Source organism: Solanum stenotomum, chromosome 4 (assembly GCF_019186545.1).
Source record: "Solanum stenotomum isolate F172 chromosome 4, ASM1918654v1, whole genome shotgun sequence".
Lineage (NCBI taxonomy): Eukaryota > Viridiplantae > Streptophyta > Magnoliopsida > Solanales > Solanaceae > Solanum > Solanum stenotomum.
The window spans coordinates 5,814,684-5,835,030 of NC_064285.1; the positions used below are offsets into that span (position 1 = coordinate 5,814,684).

The 20,347-nt window shown below is 31.8% G+C and overlaps 3 protein-coding genes and 1 long non-coding RNA gene across 5 annotated transcripts; 3 read left to right on the forward strand and 1 right to left on the reverse strand.

The window, feature by feature from the left end:
• The first annotated feature begins 1,817 nt into the window (after positions 1-1,817).
• Positions 1,818-2,352, forward strand: LOC125862911 (uncharacterized). The gene is made up of 2 exons (XR_007446080.1): positions 1,818-2,002; positions 2,087-2,352. It is a non-coding gene; the product is annotated as an uncharacterized LOC125862911 (long non-coding RNA).
• A 7,644-nt stretch (positions 2,353-9,996) lies between these two features.
• On the forward strand, positions 9,997-10,568 carry LOC125863243 (histone H3.2-like). Its single transcript, XM_049543422.1, has one exon. It carries the CDS (start codon positions 10,050-10,052, stop codon positions 10,458-10,460), a length of 411 nt encoding a protein of 136 aa, XP_049399379.1. The 5' UTR covers positions 9,997-10,049; the 3' UTR covers positions 10,461-10,568.
• Positions 10,569-12,126: 1,558 nt separating this feature from the next.
• On the reverse strand, positions 12,127-14,479 carry LOC125862182 (octanoyltransferase LIP2, mitochondrial-like). Of its 2 annotated transcripts, none has more exons than XM_049542194.1 (2): positions 14,305-14,479; positions 12,127-12,946 (listed from the first exon to the last, which is right to left on the reverse strand). In XM_049542194.1, the coding sequence occupies exon 2, from the start codon at positions 12,940-12,942 to the stop codon at positions 12,265-12,267; it is 678 nt and encodes a 225-aa protein (XP_049398151.1). In that variant the 5' UTR covers positions 12,943-12,946; positions 14,305-14,479; the 3' UTR covers positions 12,127-12,264. The 2 variants fall into 2 exon arrangements, with proteins under 2 accessions (XP_049398151.1, XP_049398150.1); XM_049542193.1 differs by having other exon boundaries at positions 14,309-14,470.
• Positions 14,480-15,809: 1,330 nt separating this feature from the next.
• Positions 15,810-20,119, forward strand: LOC125862474 (fructose-1,6-bisphosphatase, cytosolic-like). Its single transcript, XM_049542556.1, has 12 exons — positions 15,810-16,116; positions 17,509-17,556; positions 17,643-17,717; positions 17,794-17,855; positions 17,959-18,025; positions 18,134-18,247; positions 18,412-18,498; positions 18,690-18,760; positions 18,830-18,895; positions 19,433-19,519; positions 19,605-19,680; positions 19,879-20,119. Exons 1-12 carry the CDS (start codon positions 15,958-15,960, stop codon positions 19,987-19,989), a joined length of 1,023 nt encoding a protein of 340 aa, XP_049398513.1. The 5' UTR covers positions 15,810-15,957; the 3' UTR covers positions 19,990-20,119.
• The last annotated feature ends 228 nt before the right edge of the window (positions 20,120-20,347 follow it).

Sequence of the window (20,347 nt, forward strand, 5' to 3'; positions counted from 1 at the left end):
TTGGGGGGTGGTTCGAGGGTAGGGTGAAAAAATGAAATTTTGAAGTTGAAAATATTTTTTAAAAATAAACTTAATTTTTTTTTGGGGTAGGGGGCTGGTAGGGGGTGGGTGGGTGGGGGGAGGGTCAAGGGTAGGAGTGAAAAAAATGAAATTTTGAAGTTGAAAATATTTTTTAAAAATAAATTTAAATTTTTTTTTGGGGGGTGGTTCGAGGGTAGGGTGAAAAAATGAAATTTTGAAGTTGAAAATATTTTTTAAAAATAAACTTAATTTTTTTTTTGGGTGGGGAGGCTGATAGTGGGGTGTGTGGAGAGTAAAAAAATAAAAAAATTGAAATTAGAAATATTTTTTAAAAATAACTTTTAATATTATTTTTTTTTGGAGGGGCGGGGGGTGGCAGTAAGGGGCTGGGGGTAGGGGTGAGGGTGGGGCAAAAATAAAATTGAAGTTAAAAACATTTTTAAAAAACAAGCTTTAAATTTTTATTTTTTTTATGGGAGTCGTTGGGTAGGGGGAGAGGTTGGTTTGAGGGTAGGGATAAAATAAATTGATTTTTTCAACAAAAAAATAATTGTAATTTGAAGTTGGAAGAGAGTTTTGGAAAATGTTTTCCTTAAGTTTTGAAGGGAAGTCATTTTCCTTAAATTTGAGGAAAATGAGTTGATTTGGAAAACATTTTCCAAAACATTTAACCCAACCAAACATGAGAAAATTGAAAAACATCTTCCTTTCATACCAAACACACCCCTGGTATATGACATTATACACTGTTTTTTTTTTCTTTTACAACAATGTTTAAAAATTAGATATACAATATTATATACATATTATACAAAATTATAAGAGTTGTTTATACACTATTATATAGAATAATTTTCTTCTTATTTTTTAAATTCAAGCACCAGATTTATCCTTTTTTTTTTTTTTTGCAATAATATCCATTTGAAAAAAAGTTGCAGAAAATTAATTTTCAAACTTTGAAGCTTCGTGATTCAACAATGATCGTATATAAAGTTTTTGTTTCATGTTCAAGTTATCGGCCTTAAATCAATGGATAACCACGTTTTTCAATTTCAAACAGCATTCTTCAATATATATATATATATATATATATATATATAACTAGGTCAAATTATGAAGAAGCTAAAATATGGACCCAAATTTAATAGTATAATTACTGCCTGAACTAATACATAGTATAATTTTCTCAAGTTATATAAAAAAGATATCTATAAATAAATCTTTTTAAAATGTAACTTTTTTTAAAAAAAAAAAAGATATTATAATGCTAGGGGCCACATGTAAGTTGCCTTATTATATATTGTTATCTTCAAAAGGTTTGGTGGCCATTATGAATCCAACCATCCTCATTCTTTTATATAACTTTTTTTTTCACGTAGGGATAACTATATAATACCAAAGGGTTAGCTAAGAAAATTATTAATATTGTAATATCACTAGTCTGATGCATAAAATATTTCACGTTTACTCGTATATAATTAAGAAAAAGGTTATATTTAAGTGTCCCTGCCCCGGTCCCCCACATAAAAGATCAAAAACAAAGAAAGGAAGTTGTAGAGAAAAAAACATACAATTAACTGTAACGGAAGAAACTTTATTTTGTGTGTCATACACAGCTGATATGAATTATGTGAGACTTCTTTCTATTTCATAAAGTATATGAGTTTATTAAAGTTAGCCGTCATTGATAATGATCTCAGCAATGATGTTAACTATAAGTAAAAAGTGTTTTCTTTTCATATATATTAGGCACTTAGGATTATAATCATTTGATCAAATCAAAGCATATTCTTATTTTTGGCTTCTCAAGAATGGAGAAGCCACCATATATATCATGCAACAACATATATAGATCAAAGTAATATTCATGTATTTTGATCTTGTGCTTTATAAGCTCATGATCTACTCTAGCCATGGAAAGGAAATGCCAAATGATCACTGAGTTGTGTTGCACAGAAGCAAATTCAGAATTTAGAATCAGGTTCAGATTTTAAATGTTTTTATATATTTATGTGATTCGTAGTATAAAAAATAGTTGAACCTGCTCTAAATCTGCTTTTGAAAGTGTTGGATATGAATCCATCAAGACAAATGAAGTGTACATACAAGTAAATCATGGAGACTCAAGTGAAGATTGAAAGTACTTTTTAAGTTTCAAATGCTAATTAGAAGGGTGCTCACTTCTCAGATATCTGTCATTGCCAAATTAGGAACCAAATGGTTCACTAAAATTGGCATTTCTCTTCCAAAAAAAGAAAATACCCATAGAATGATGGTTGTTTACAAAGTTGATTCCTCAAATGGTCATTCAGATAATACTCTAATTATTATCATAATTTTCTCATTGAAAAAAATTAAAATCAAGAAAAAAGGTGACCTTCTAAGATAATAATTATTAATTGAGTGACAATCTGAGAAATCAACCCGTTATTTACATCATTTAAGTCTTCTTTATCATCTCAACAAGGAGAGCAACTTTCCATGGAGTTAATAGAACAATGACTCTTCACATATTCTTTCGATTTGTAAAGAAGATTAACTCATATACGCTGACAATGTAATTTATTTCTTTTACAATCAATAGAACACCTAGAGGCTCCATAAAAAGATTTGTAATGTGAACAGATCGACAATCTGCTATAACAAGTAAAGATCATGAATTGATAGTACATATCTATTTCAACTTTTTATATTTATCATCATTATTTTCGGAGTTTACATAAATCTCTTTATGAATATATATTATTATAAAGTTAATGTATACTAGTATATATACCAATGCAAGTTAATTCATATAATATAGTTGGCATTGTCCATGTCGCACAAGATAAAATGATGAATGTTTGAATTTCTATTACTTTATGATTTAAAGTTGAACTAAAATTGAGTACTAAATTAATTAAGGCTTAAGTCATCGATGACCACTTAAAGTTATCCGCATATTTCACTTGGACATTTCAATTAAGAGATGTACCTATTGAACACTTTTCTTGTTCAAAACATGTACTGGCGTCTTAAGAACCATAATATTTTGAGGAGAATACCAATTATGTTCCATGAAAAACATGCGAAGAATTGAAATTCATCATTGAAGAGATTCAAAGTTCCATAACATTTTTAGTGAAATTTCACAAATGGGTTCTGGGAAGGTAGAGTGTACACAGATCTTATTCTTACCTCGTAAAGGTAAAAATACTATTTTTGAAGGAACCTCGACTCAAGTATAACAATCAACGTAGGTATAACAACAACATAACCAGTGAAATTTGTCATTGAAGGGCTTCAAAACTCAACTTTTAAAATTTGACTTGCCACAAATGTAAACCATTCGAGTTAAGAATATTTCAAAAAACTTAAAATATCAAGAGAAACTCATCTTTGGGATTGTTTAAAGAAGATTAGAGTTGGTTGGGTTAAGAAAAAATAATTCAACTCATTCAGAAAGATGAACTACTGCAATGTATAAATATTATATAATAATGTATATACATATTTATACACCATATTTTATGTAATATAAATACATTACATATATATACGACCATTTTAACTGAATTTTTTTTTTACTTACATATATAATTACATAAGATGCCCTTCTCCTTATTGGGTTATATNGCCGCAAATGTAAACCATTCGAGTTAAGAATATTTCAAAAAACTTGAAATATCAAGAGAAACTCATCTTTGGGATTGTCTAAAGAAGATTAGAGTTGGTCGGGTTAAGAAAAAATAATTCAACTCATTCAGAAAGATGAACTACTGCAATGTATAAATATTGTATAATAATGTATATACATAGTTATACACCATATTTTATGTAATATAAATACATTACATATATATATGCGACCATTTTAACTGAATTTTTTTTTACTTACATATATAATTACATAAGATGCCCTTCTCCTTATTGGGTTCTAAACTATATTAGAAGTCACTCTCAATATCTCAACATCTTCCAAAGGGTCAAATGAATTAACGACTTAACTTCCAATTATTTAAGCTAATAATTGTAACATTAATATCGAGACTATATATAGTGGCATATCAAAAGAATATAATATTTTGGTTAGGTTCTTAATAAAATAATAGAAAAAGAGTGGGAAATTAATTACTAATCTCACCTAAATCAATAATTGACATGTCTAAAATGGAAAACCACTTTTTTTTTCTTCCATTGTTTGAATAAACTAGTGAATATTAGTGGTCCATTATCAAGGCTTTCTTTGTATTTGTTGGGTCGGTTAAGCAATCTTGTTTGAGCAGGCTGGAAGTCATAAGGTGGGACCCCAATCCTTAATTCTATCAGTTTCAATTTACGTAGTATCGTTTAAATTTGAGTGTTAAATTTTTTTATTTTAATTATAAATTCGACTTTTGAGATTTTAATATATATTTTTTAATTTTAGTTTTAATCATGGACAACATTCTAGGAAATAGGCATATACTTCCTTCGTCTATCTTTATTTGTCCTATAAATTAAAAATAGTTGTCCATTACATAAAAAATCTTGATATTAGCAATACATGAATTTTTGATATATACATTAGCATGATTAAAGACTCAATTGCCCCTCAAAACTTTTTCTACTTTTTTTTTTCATTATAATTATATTGTGGAGGGTATCTTTGTACATGAATATTTTTTTTAAAAAAAATATGCAATACATGTTATTTTTAATACACAAAATCAAACAATGCATAAGAAATAATCTTTGTATAATTAATATAAGTATAACTAATATAAACATTATTGATACACTTTATTCAACATTATTCTTATATACTAAATGACATGTGCGGCCGCTAGACATTGCTAGCCCTAGCCAAATCATTTTAGAAGTTTAAGACAAAATTAACACGACCCTATGAGAATCACACTGGAGACAAAGAATGGTGAGTGGTGCTAATATCATCAATACGACCTTATGAGAATCATATTTCAAAAGCTAGCTATTGAGGTAGGATAATCCAATGCTATATATATATATGTGAGACTCAAGTATCATTTTTAACAATATAATAATATCATAACCTTCAAGAAGTAAACTGTAAATAATAGAAGCTTCAACTATCCCCTTAATTACATGCATATATTCATCTCTTTTTTGGTGGAATTCATATAAAAAGATTAGAGGAGGTAGTAGATTGCATAGGGATATAAATAACTCTCTTCTAATTATATCACAAGAAGAGTATGAGGTAACAAGGTGATGGGAAACGGGGGCGGAGCCATGTAAGGTTGAACCCCTCGATAGAAAATCACACTTTTTCGAATGATTATAATTATTTTTTATGTATATATAATAGATGGTGAAATGTGAATCCCTTTTGGCCTCTTCTTTTGTTTCTTCTTCATGTTTTGAAATTTTTTAGTAAAAATTCTGGCTCAGTTACTGATGACAAAGGTTAAAGAAATTTCTCAGAGACATAATTGGAGAAAGATGATCATATAGAAAAGTATATCTTGAACTTCTGAAGAAAGTGTTTAATTAGTGAATCTGAACAATGGAGGTTAACTGGCTTTTCACTATTACTACATCATTAATCCTATTAATTTTATCTTGAAAAGATATTTCTTATAGTCTATATTATTTATAAACTTGAAGATGAAGCCAAGACAACTTTTAGAATTTGCCCTTTTGACATGAATGTGGAATCAATATATTTGCCACTTTGGAATTTAAATTATTAATTAACAAATTTTTATTGCATTAGTATCCGAAATTCGAAAACAGCCTCTCTACCTCCACGAGGTTATGGTAACATAAGATTTATGTATACTCTACCCTCTCCAGATCTAGACCCCACTTATAATGGGAACTCACTGGTTATGTTGTTGTTGTATTATTCATTACAAATATCTTCTTCTTCTGTTTTTTTTTTTAAAATCAACACAGGAAATTAGAAAATTTGGATATCTAGGCTAACTTTACAAACGTCTTGTCCCTTTTATAAAAGATGATGAAAGAAACAAAATTTGATGTTATGGAGTTGCTACTAGATGCTAGAACCAATTGCCCTTTTTAAATTTGAGAAAATAGTTTTATACATGGGAAATTTGACGATGGTGTTATACATTGTATTAGAGCGGGATGGTACCTTATGTGATAAAAATGTGTCACAAAGACTTAAAGGTACGTTTTATTAAGAGGTTATCGTACCACCTATATGTTGTATGGGGCGTAGTGTTGATGACCTGTTAAGAATTTGTGCATCCAAAAGATGAATGTTGTATAGTAGCGGCTGAGGATGTTGAGATGAATGTGTAGGTATACTAAAAGAAATAAAATTAATTAAGAGCAAATATATTTAGGACAAGGTGGAGCAGCCTCCGTGGTGGATAAGATGAGAAATATGAGATTGAGATGATTCAGACATGTGAATAGAAGATGCACAGATGCTCCAGTATGGAGTTGTGAACCAAATCATAGCAATAAATTCAAAAAGGAAAATAGGAATCCATGTTTGGCCTTCCCCTCTTAATTACTAGTACTACATAAAAATCCTGTCAAGTTATATATATCCTGAAAATATACTTCTTCTTTTTTTAACTTGAAGATGAAGCCAACTTTTAGAATTTATCCTTTCAACATGCACGTGGAGTCAAAACATTGGTCACTTTGGAATTTGGATTTTTCACTTTTAATTACATATATTCCTTCTAATTATGATGAGCCATATCTAATCAAACTTTAGCTTCCCCTTGAAGGTGAATAATGGATGAAATGATGTGCATCTTTTGACTTGTGCGTGGTCCAATTATGTTACTCCCTCCGTTCCATTTTATGTGAGGTAGTTTGATTCGACACGAAGTTTAGAAAGAAAGAAAGACTTTTAAAATTCGTGGTTCAAAATGAATGATAGAAATTTGTGTGGCAGTAAATCATTTCATTAAGGATAAAATACACATTTTATATTAAATTGTTACTTAATATAGAAATGTGTCATTCTTTTTGGGACTGACTAAAAAAGAAAATAAGTCACATAAATTGGGACAGAGGAAGTACTATTCATGAAATATATATTCCAACTTCCCATATATTCTTATATGAAATTATAACAACTTTAAGGTCTTGTGGAATTGACAAGAACCAAAAAAGCTTATTCTTAATTACATGCAAGTGTATATATGAAGCAAGTAAGTTCACTGTATATACTGATCAATGCAAGGGAATCCACTTTATCAAAGTATTAATAGTCTAACAACAACAATATAATTAGTGTAATCTCATAAGTAAATTCTGATGAATAATCTTATTAGTTACAATACTAATTAGTTCAAATACTCCTATGTATTATGAGAAATTGACTCAAATTTTGCAAATAATTGGAGTCACAATCTCCACTTTACAATAGTCTCCCTTAATATCATAATAATATATTCCCTTCCACATTATATAACTAGATGTTGACATAGATTTTTACTATGTATATATTTACTTAAGTTTACTCAAGTCTCTTAAGAAGTAAAATACAATGTGAAGCATCTCACAACTCTCTTATCTTAAAAGAATCATAATAAAGTTCATGAAGTGGTAAATTTCCTTTATAGATTCTTAGAACTTTTCTCAGATAAAATGACAAAAATGGTCCCTTATATTTGCAAGTGATTTAAAATAGTCCTCTAAGTATGCACTAAATACTTTAATCATTTATGTTTGCCAAAATTAACACTTTTAGTCTCTGTCAAATATTTACTGTCTGTTAAATTTAATGCGAACTACGATAAAAAGGAAGCAAATTAGTGAGAATTCACATTTAGAGGCAATTTTTTCTTGTAGTTTATGCTATTTTGACGTATTTCTAGAGTCTGATATAACTTTTTGATTTTTTTTTAGTATTTAGTGTAGATTTTTGTGTTGCATATTTAAGGACTTGACAGAACTTTCTTGGTGTTTATGGTTTATTTTTTCCCACTATTTTCGTCAAATCTAACGAACATAAATTATTAAATATTTGACGAGACCTAAATTATTAACTTGTGGTACCCTTAAGGGACACAAAGTGATTAGTCCATACTTAAAAAGGCCATCTTGAATCTACACTCAAACATAAGGGACTTTTTTGGTCATTTTCTCCACTTCTCTACATTGTACTCTATTTCTTTTGAGTCCCCTTTTCTCAATGCCTATATAAAGAGTCTCTAATCAATTTTATCTATACAATAGAAAACAACTTATAAGTTATCTACTTTCTTCAATTTCTACAATATATGGCACCTCAAATAGAATTTGTGAAAACTTTAAGTAGAGATCTTGGACTTTCCTTTATGGAAGGTAGAAAAAGAAGATCATCTTCTTCTTCTAGTCCACAAAGGGTTACATCATCACAAGAAGAACAACCAATACAAACTTGTGTTTATAGATATTATCCACATTCTAATATTGTTCAAGTTAATCCTGTTTCTTCTACTGAGGAAAGAGTTTTTAGTAGCAATAATTATCAAGTGCAATTTCCTGAGAGGAAATCAATTGCCTTGGCTTATTAATTTTGTTTTTGTTATGTAACTTAATATAGTATGTGCTACGTACAACGAAAACAATATATTCAGTATGTTGTATGTACTAGTTGATGCTTATTAGGTTTTTAAATTAACTGAGCTTTTTAGTCAGGTTATCATCATCAATCGTGTACCTTTTATGTAGTTTCTATGTTTTTGTAATCTTGCCTCGTGAATTATGTAATATTAACAAGGAGGAGAAAAAAAACTTTGGTTGTTGTGATTTTTGCTCAACATGCATGACCACTTATTTATTGCACTATTTGCTTAAGGAACTATGTGCGTCCATGATTATATGATATTATATTTAAGTTATTAAGAAAATATTATTAAAATATTCAAAAATAGTGTGTTTATGAAAAATTTAATATGAGCATAATAATACTTTTGAAGAAGGCGAGCAACATAAATTTGCTAGTTTGCATCTAAGCAAAATCACTTTGGTGAAAGGTTGTCTTTAGTAATTTCTATACCAAGATAAAGTAATTAGATAAAGTTAAAGAAAAGTGAAACAATTGAACGTATATTAAATAAATTATTTCATAATTATGTTACGCAACTCTACCATAGCCAAGCTATACTTTGACTAAGTCATGAGATATCTAAGAAATACTAACACTGATAGGAATTGTATTGCGTCTTTAATTATGTTAATGTATACATTAATTTTTTGTGCATTATTAATATCATGATTTTCTATGTATTAATAATACATGACATAATATCAAATAGAATGTATAATTAAGGGTTGTTTGATAGCTTATTTGGAGGTGATGATGTGTGTGTGCGTGAGTGTGTGTGTTAAATCGTGCATAAGTTATACCATGTTTGGTAGTTGGTTAGGAGGTAAGTTATTCATGTATAAAATTAATATGACATTTGATTTACAATTTAAAAACATAAGTTACAATATTGTTTTATGTAGAATAGAAGCGGTGGAATAAATAATACACGAATAACTAATCTTGCATAAAATATTACATAAATTCATTGATAACTAATCCTTATATAACTCTTACCATTTAGTTATGCATGTATTAGTAATGTATGACTTAGTTATGAGAGAATCCATATATTATTTTATTCATGTATATTACTTATGTCATCTATCCAGTATAAAATAATACCTGAACTCCATCATAACTTATGCAGATTTTTGAATTGTCAACCAAATATCGTATAAATCATTCAAAAATTAATATATAAATAACTTATTTCTTATCCAACAACCAAACGACCAATCTAGGACATGATTGCCCCTCAATGCAAGCCTTAATGAAGAGGACCTTTAACAAAAGCACATGGATAGCGATCCGTGTCATCTCAAGACCTAATCATTACCGTCCCTTAAAATCGAACGGTCCAGATTATCCTGCGCCGAAACTTGTTACTAAAATTTCAAATTTTCGTCCCAAAAGCAAAAATTTCAAATTCCTCTAACCTTTATATACACTTGTCCTTTTTCACCAAATTCACAATTGAAACAACATATTCTCTGTATTTTCACTTTCTAGCAAGTTTCTAGCAATGGCAAGAACAAAGCAAACAGCGAGAAAATCCACCGGAGGAAAGGCACCAAGGAAGCAATTGGCCACCAAAGCTGCAAGGAAATCAGCACCGGCTACCGGAGGAGTGAAGAAGCCTCACCGTTTCCGTCCAGGAACAGTGGCTCTTCGTGAGATCCGTAAGTACCAGAAGAGCACAGAGCTTTTGATCCGAAAGCTACCTTTTCAAAGACTGGTTAGAGAGATTGCACAGGATTTCAAGACGGATTTGAGATTCCAGAGCAGTGCTGTAGCTGCACTTCAGGAGGCGGCTGAGGCGTATTTGGTGGGTCTCTTTGAGGATACTAATTTGTGTGCAATTCATGCTAAAAGAGTCACGATTATGCCTAAGGATATGCAATTGGCTAGGCGTATTAGGGGTGAAAGGGCTTAAAATGTACTACTTAATTCTGTTTTCTGTAGCTAGTTGGTTTAGTGTGTTTTTGCTTGAAATGAAAATGAAAAGTTTATCTTAACTCTGAAATTTGATGCTGTTAATGTGGAATGACAAAGAATGAAACATCTAGTAGTTTCTTACATTCGATTGATTTTCTCCAAATATTGGTAACTTTGAACAAACTTTGCTTTTGTGAGCTCGTTCATATTGCTGGTCCCAAACTTGGAAATTAGAGGATCAATTGAAAACAACCTCTATACCTCACAAAGGTAGATAGGTGTAACGCTGTGTGATCTTACTCTCTCCGGACTCCATTTGTGTGATTACATTGAGTTTGTTGTGGTGGTGGTTGTATTGATGAGATTGAACTATTCTTTCATGTAGTATGGAGTTGAAGAATGTGTAACCTTTACCATAAGTATATACAAATTGATTGAGAAATGCAAGTTCAACGTGAGGAGATTGTTATTATTATGTGAGAGAATTATATTAAAGACTAGTTCACTACAATTTTTGTTTAATTTTTTTATTGAATTAAAGTTTGATAAAACAATTACTTAAGTGGGAAACAAATAGTTTTGTAATAATTTATTATGCGATTTTAAAAATTTTTGTTTATTGATTGAATAAACAATTGAGACTATTTTAATAGTTTTATAACTTATGAGATTCTTATGTTTATAAGAAAATATATAATACAAAAATTTCATATCGCATGTTCAACCAAAACTTCAATTTCATCTCATAATTCCATATTATGATACTATCTTATGATTCCATATCACGATACCATATCGCATGACCAAACGGAACCTAAGAAAGATATCCACTTACTCTTGGTACATGTACAAAATATATCAATAGATACATTGAAGAACAAAAATATGAATTGCAATGAAACAAAGGCACAAGTGTAGAAGATTAACAACTTAGAAACAACTAGTTGTTACCTATTCTCCACACAACAACTGGTCATCTCATTGTTCAACTGCACAAAGCAAGAATTTTTGAGCCATTTGATGCTATAACTCAATATCCAGGTGTTTTGCACAATACCAATGGAAAAAAAAAACAACCACAACGACCTGTTGATGAGGCCAAAGAGAACCAACAAAGTTACAAACTGTTTCCAAACTTCCTACCTGAATGAGTTCACAAAATACAATTGAAAATATCTAGCTTTTGTAGCTGTAATTTGTAAATGGTTTAGACACAAAGGTAGAAAGGCAGACTAGCAACAATGTGATTAAACGCCTTCGCTAAAGTTGCATATGACATGCAATCAACATGCAATGAACTCCAAACATGAACTACGTCACGCTAAAATTACCTCTCACAAACCTGGTATCAGTTTGGTCAGGGGTGTCGGGCATGTGTGAAGCCAAGCCTTGTTACATTGAAGTGTATCTAGCTATTTAAACAACATATGATTTCACTAAGCCAATTTATCGGTACCATTGATAGCCTTCATAACAAGTAATTAGTTTAGTGAACATAGCCCATTCCTCTGGTACTTCAACTGTACAGATGAGATGAGCTAGTTAAAATGGTCACATAAGGACACGACATAACTAAGACATTTGACTTCTTCAAAGACAGCAGATTAGAAGACTCAGGAATAGTCATAAACTACAACAAATAAGGATATCAAAAATTCAAAGGACAGCACAAGAAATCTGCTTTTGAAATCATAGCTTACTTGTCCAGAATGCTAATCTGATCAAATGAATGAACAATGTCTACTTATACAAAAATTAGTCACATAATGTACCATCATATGTCAACATTAGTGCCTATCAAATTATAACACGGACTTATCTTTTAAAATGACATCGTTGTACCCAAATATTCTTACAAAACAAGCGATCAACTGCTCCTGTATCACTTCTTCAACAGGAAGCTCTACATCTGCTTCATTCTTCAAAGAAGTAACACCTTTATCGACTATCCCACAAGGCACAATATGCTTAAAATAATTTAAATCAGGATCCATGTTGAATGCTAATCCATGAGATGTGATCCCAGATGAAATTTTAACTCCAATTGCGCCAATCTTTCTGTCCTCAACCCAAACCCCAGTTTCACATTTTTGTCCAGCCTGTGCTTTCACACCATACATAGATGCCAATTCAATCATGGTTAGCTCAAGCTTCTCAACGTACATTCTTGCCCCCAAACCAATATCTCTCAACGAAACAATGGGATATAAGATCGCTTGGTGAGGACCATGAAAAGTAATGTCACCTCCTCTTTGCGTATAGTGAAGTTCTGCCCCCATGGACTTGAGCTCTGAATCAGGAATGAGTAGATTATGAACTGTTTCCCTTTTGCCAACTGTATACGTCGGTGGATGTTGTAGCGATAATAGGGTATCAATAATTTTTAGAGCTTTTCTATCAGATGTCAGCTTCTCTTGCAGCTTCAGTGCCTCAACGTAATTGACAGTGCCCATCTTCCAAACCTCAAGACTGCGCCTCATTTACCTGAACATCACAGAACAATCAATCATTCGTGTAAGTGAAGAATACTGAAACCACAAAATTAGGAAGTCCCTGTTTGTTGTGGAGAAGAAATATGATTCTAAAGTTAGCATGACAATGGTAAAGCATATCACTAATACAAGTTCTAAAACTCAAGACTGTTAGACAAACAAAACGACAAGCTCACGATATCAAATTTGGTGGCCGGAGCAGTTTCTTAGGTCACAAACTTATTCCAAATGTTATACTCTACATTTTCTCAAAGTAAAGACAAAGATACGCCTTACGCTCATAGAAGAGTTTAAAACAAATTTGAACTATTACAATCCAAAATAAAAGAAGTTCGATAAAAGTAAACCTACACTACCTAAACTAACCTATTCTATACTTCACCCGATGTCTCGGGGTCTTGTCCACAAACGGCCTCCATTCTCACATTTGTTTTCTTTCGGAAAATGGATACATGATATTAGAAAGCAAATAAAATCACACAAGCAATCAAAAGTGTCTCAAATTGCCCACCTGAACCTCATTCAATAGACTAATATTGCAATAAAACTTGTTCCATAATTTAAACAGAAGTTATTCTAAATCATTAATCAATTAGGCTTCTTTAATCACACAAATCATCTTTCATCCCAAATTCACCTAACTAGCAAACCATTATTATTCCTTTTAACTCGTCTTCATTCTAAACAAACAGATTGTCCATTCCATGAATCACAGAATCACATCGCCAGAAGATCAAATTGAAAAGGAAACAAAAATGAACATAGAGTTGAAGAATTGGAACCTCACTTCTCTTTGCAATTTGGCTATAAACAGAGAGCTCTAGAACTCGGATTGAGAACAACACTCAAAGTGACCAGAGACCTCAAATGGTACTCATCATTCTCAACATACTCTCACCAGGGATATATACCTTTTAAATCCAATTTAAAGATTTGTCTTTGAACCTGATTATTCAATGTGATGCCAAATTCAATTCAAGATCTGGGGTTTTCCTTTTTTCCTTCTGTAATTGGATAAAGTAATCAATTTCATCATTTAATTTACAACAAAAAGAAACACCCCTTTTACAAAATACAACTATGCTCAAAACTCAAAAGTTAAGGAAGCTAACAAAGCAAGATCTGTTTTTTTTCCTTCATTGACCTATCAAACATCAAACAGAAACGCCCCTTGAAAGCATATGAGTGTTACATCAAAATATTCACCAAGAATAGATTTTTTTCCCCATTTACACCCTTTTGGTGAAACTATATTTGGCAAACAAGGGGGAAAAATTAATACATTTCCAATTCTTGATGAGAGGAGTAATTCAATACATTTATTCAGAAAAAGGGAAAGTTTTTCAGAACCTACAAGATTTTCAGGGAAGTTTCAATTCACTGCAAAATCTTATTTTTTGTTAATTTTCCACTCCATTTCTTTCCACACCTTTGCTTCTCATAGTTTTTTCCATGTTTTAGGGGAGAAAAAAAGAAAAAGGAGAGGAGAAAGGAGAAGTCAAAAACCTGCACTAGCCAAGTCTGATTCAATGAGTTCGAACCCAGAAGGCAAATTCATATTAGATAAGTTTAGTGCGACAAGCTCGATCTAGAATGCAAAATTATTATTATTATATATAGGTCAAATTAATTTAATAAATATATATACAAATATTGATATTAAAGGTTTGATTTATTGGTCTATTGAATTTAGTGGTGCACATCGGTCGGTTCGGTTCGGTTTTAGGTGTTATTGGTTCGGTTTATTGATTTTCGGTTTGTAAATACTTCAAACCAATAACCAAACCAATAACATATTTCTTATCGGTTTTTGGTTAATCGGTTTATGGTACTTAACGGTTCGGTTTTCGGTTTAACCAATAAGAAAATACTCATATATATTATATACACGATAAGAAAATTTTCAAATAAACCATATGATTTTTCCAGCATTTGGCATGAAAGTAATAATCATAAAAGTAACAATCATTTTTCTTGCAAGTTTAGACACTAGACACATTCAAAGGAAAAAGTGTGAAAGTAACAATCGTTTAACCATTAACAAAAAGTGTGAAAGTAACAATCGTTTAACCATTAACAATAAGGCTAGTAAATTTAATATAGTCTTATTGGGTTATCGGTTTAACCATTAACAAAAATTATAAAACCGGAAACCCAACCAATAACCCAATAAAAAATTTTGCAAAACCGTTTAAAAATCGTTAGCCCAATAACCCAATATCAATAAACCAATAGTGTTTTTTCGATTCGGTTTATTGGTTAAATCGATTTTTGCACACCCCTAATTGAATCTGCCATTCGTTGACAAACATAAAAATCTCAAGTCCAAACCATAAAACCATCCCTTTATAAAAAATAGTATTTTTCCTGTAATATAATTTTAGCTTTTCATATTATGTTTAAAGTCATAAAATTAAAAAATAATTTAGTACATAAATAAATTTAGTTTAGAATTGAGTAACTCAGTATAATTTTTTTTTTTGAAACAGTAGAGAATACTTTATCTTCTGCTAACCATTGGCCACCTTGGGTTCATGCTTATCTCTCCACGTGTCATACAAAGGTTCTATTGACATCACATATTTGATATCCCTATTTATTTTTCCATGTTATTTGTCTATCATGTTAATTAAAAAATATACACATGCTTATTTATTTGTTGACCGAAGAAATCTTTATATTATGTATATATACACATTTTAAAAATATTAAATTCATTTACTTATAAAATATTGAAAACACTTCTAAATTTAAGCACATTCAAATTTGTTACATGATATAGTATATGATCTCAAACTCTTATAGCAGCGTGAGAATCTGTCTAGAAAAATGCTAAAAATACTGCTAAATAGGAGCCTCGAATTGCGGGACTACTGGTGTGAACATGGAATTGTGTGCCACCCAATTTTCCCCAATCTATAATTTGATTTTGATTTAGAATTGTATATACTGTGTTTTTAGTAACTGAAGAGTTTGAGGGAGAAGAAGGAAGAAAGTAGAGCGATGGATCACGCAGCAGATGCTCATCGGACTGATTTGATGACTATAACTAGGTTCGTGTTGAACGAACAGAGTAAATACCCTGAATCTCGCGGCGATTTCACTATTTTGCTCAGTCATATTGTTCTTGGCTGCAAATTTGTTTGTACTGCTGTTAACAAGGTCAGTTTTAGTTACTATACATAATAGAGATGAGATCGTTGACTTTGATTGACTGTTACAATCTTAATCACATTTGTTTTCATGCTCAATTTCTTCATCCAATCATTATATGTTCTTCGTCTCTAATTGTTATTTGGGTTTTGATGCCTGTGCGGGTGGTGTGGGAGATAACATGTATTAAGTGGAATATTCAAAGTGTGCGCAAGCTGGATGGATAGAAATTAGAATAGTCATAAAAAAGATAATTTTGTGTATGGTCGGAGATAATAAGTATTAAATGGAATAGTCGAAGTGTGCATAAGCTAGATGAATAGAATAGTAATTAAAAAAGAACTTGCGTATGATGCATGTGTTGGTGGGAGATAACATGAATGAAGTGGAAAAGTTGAAGTATATGCAAGTTGATCGGAGCTAGTCGGACAGAATAGTCATAAAAAAGATAAATCTTGTTTTGATGAAAGTGCTGGTGAGAGATTACCTGAACTAAGTGGAATAGTCCAAGTGTGCGCAAGCTAACTGGACAGAATAGTCATAAAAAGATAATCTTGTGTGTATGATGCCTGTACGGGAGGGAGATAACAGGTACTAGGTGGAAAAGTTATAATGCGTGCAAGCTGCTGGACAGAATAGTCATAAAAAAAAATAATCTTGTGTATGATGGGTTGGCAATTTGCTTTAGAAAAGGATTGCTCTGCTTAGGCTATGCATGAAAATGTATAATCTTGCTATTGAGAGATCTCTTTTTTATTGGTAATCCAGGTATGGCTACGCTATTCGGTTTCAGGTTTTCTCATCGTTGTCTGTTAGTTTTGTGGTCAAGTTAAAAAGAAATAACTCTTAATTAGTGTGAAAATGAAGCTTGAATTTGCACTCAACGGTGTGGCCAATGAAGTAGATTGAGAATCCTAAGGTCTCAAATTCAATTCCCAATGGAGGCAAAATATTAGGTGGTTTCTTTTTATCTGTCCAAGCTTTTATCGATAAAGTTACCCGGTACCTGTGCTTGGGGGAGGTAGTAGGCATCATGCAAGCTAACCGGGACACCATGGTTATCAATTTTGTTTATTTTTTATAATAAAGCTTGAATTTTACAAGTTCATCACAAGAATTTGGGATTTTCTTTGATGAAGTTGTTTTCCTTATAGTGCTTAGTTGAATGAAGGAATGTCATTTCTTCATTCTTTCTTCTCTATTCAAATTTACAGCAGTTCCTGGTGGATTGGCTTTAGAGCTGCTCTCTGAACTATCCTTCGTTATTATGTTAATGGTCATAGGCATAGGAAGCCTTACTGCAGTGACTCTTTAAGCATGCACTTTAAACTAGTTTTACATTGTTTTGTTTTATCCTTCCTTCCATTATTGATGTATGTACCTGTGGATACATCTTTTCAGGCAGGTTTGGCCAAACTCCTTGGGCTTGCTGGTGAGACTAATGTGCAGGCAAGTTGTTAGAAATGCTTGCACACGTAGTTTTAAAGCATTTAGTTTTTTGTTTCTTATCGAAATTTTATAATTTGTAATTGAAGGGTGAAGACCAAAAGAAACTGGATGTACTCTCAAATGAAGTTTTCATCAAGGCTTTGGTCAGCAGTGGCCGAACAGTAAGACCTACTCATCTTTAATGTACTGTACTGAAATATCTAGTGGTCGCGATCTTAAAGATCTCTAATTATACAGTGCATTCTCGTGTCTGAGGAAGACGAAGAAGCTACTTTTGTAGAGCCATCTAAGCGTGGAAAGTACGTATTGTAGCTCTTCATAGTTTTCCCAACTTTTAAGAATAAGTTGTTTTCATTTGGGTTTTCATTGATATGACTGCATTTCATACAATATTTAAAACAGGTACTGTGTAGTTTTTGATCCTCTGGATGGATCTTCCAACATTGATTGTGGTGTTTCTATTGGAACGGTATCATTCCACTTTGAGCTATTAATTTTTCATTCACAGGCTTTTAACTACTATAACTTTTACCTCTTACGTGATGGCACAATGACATAATGCATCTGTTTTATCCAGATCTTTGGGATTTACATGATGAAAGATGTTCATGAACCAACACTAGATGATGTCTTGCAACCTGGAAAGAATATGTTAGCTGCTGGATACTGCATGTATGGAAGTTCTTGTACGGTACGGATATTGCCTTTATTGGCAAGACTTGAGATTGTTGTTGGATTCAACAAACATAGATCCAAAAACTAAATGAATTATTAATGATTCTTATTGGAAATTGTTTCCAAGCGTGAACCACAAGTACTAGTGACAATATCTTTTTCGGGCTTGGTTGTTTGCAGCTTGTCTTGAGCACTGGAAAAGGTGTCAATGGTTTTACACTTGACCCCTCTTTAGGCGAGTTCATTTTGACTCATCCTGATATCAAGGTAACATTATTCCTCAGCTGTTTACTTCTATTCAGAGTGCACACGTATCTCCTTCCTTGTCTAGCTTTTGTAAATATTATTTTCTGCGTGTCAACATTCCAATTTATGATTTTCTATTTGTTTGTTTTATGTTATTTTGGTTGATGCATCTTTCTGTTTACCAAGATCATTACATTGCTTCCCACATGCAGATTCCGAAGAAAGGAAAGATTTATTCAGTGAATGAAGGAAATGCCAAGAACTGGGATGGTCCAACATCCAAGTATGTTTAATGAGTTTAGTATATACATTTTCCAGTTTCTATGATGCCTTACTTTTCTTCAAATTTCAGATATGTGGAGAGCTGCAAATTCCCCAAGGATGGTTCTTCACCCAAATCTTTAAGATATATTGGAAGGTATACTTGAGCTATGTAGTGTGAGATTTTAAGTGCTCAAATTGCTTAGTTTCTTATGTGTGATGTACGTAGAAATAGAGATGAAAGACTTCTGGCGAATCATCTATTGCTAACGTGAATAGCATGATAAGAATCATTCAGTGACCATCTCGCAGCTCTTATAAGTTAACTAGAGTTCAATTCTTCAAAAGTTAAAAGGTTCATATGAGATGTGCAGGTAGGGTCGTATGTATGTCAAACACTTATAATCAAGCTCGAGTTGTTTGGTTTGATTGGATTGGTTGGGTTTTATTAAAACAGTTCCTTATATTTCATTGAGATATGAATAGGTCTAGTGAATTCTGAAAACCGACAATGAGTTTGATGTTGGTGTTTTGTAGTTTCAATTGTTGTTATTGCTAGAGTGCTGCTTAGCTGACCTGATTAAAATGCAAAAGGTGGATTTCTGTGTTGCCATGTTTTGTTAGATGTATGTTAAAGATGTTGCCTGATGTAAAGAACACCTCATTTTACATGAATATGGACTGCAACTTGCAGCATGGTAGCTGATGTTCATCGCACTTTACTCTACGGAGGTATCTTTTTGTACCCAGCTGATAAGAAAAGCCCCAATGGAAAGCTGCGGTAAGTTATGAACATCCTCTGAATCATGAAGAAACTTCTCAACAATAATTTTCTGAAAGGTTACAAATGAAATCGTACGAAACAGGGTTCTCTATGAAGTATTTCCCATGTCATTTCTGATGGAACAAGCAGGAGGTCAAGCATTTACCGGAAAGGAGCGGGTAAGACATCTGAATATTTAGTTACACCAATAAAATAGAAACTTCAAGTTTGTTTTGGTTCCATTTAGTCCTTGCCAAAGAATTCTCATCAAGATTAAGATTACTTTAATCTAGTGAAAACATGAAGCCAACAACTACGCTTTAGTCCAAAACAAGTTGGGGTCGGCTATATGAACTCTGATCGACCATGTTATGCAGGCACTGGACTTAGTTCCTACGAAGATACATGAAAGGGCGCCAATATTCCTCGGTAGTTACGATGATGTGGAGGAGATCAAAAGGCTTTATGCTGCTGAAGAGAAAAACTAATGGATGTACATTTGCATTCATTATCTCACTTCACAATTCTTGCTGATGCTCATTACTAATTTGTTGAAATATAGCAAATTGCTGGTTGTTATAAGTCACAAAAATCATCAATTATGACTACAAATGTATGGTTACACATTAGCTTGTTAGCTACTGTGGTAATAATACCTGCATATAAATAAGCAATCTTCAAAAAAATTGTGTTCTGTGTGCATGTATTTATTTAGTTATTTCCAAATGATGATGAAAGAATATACTGAAATACTCGAGAAAAGTAAACCGGAAAATATGGAATAATAATTCAATGTGATGTATTAAAATAGTGAGATTAGCTTATCTTATATACCTCAAACGCATA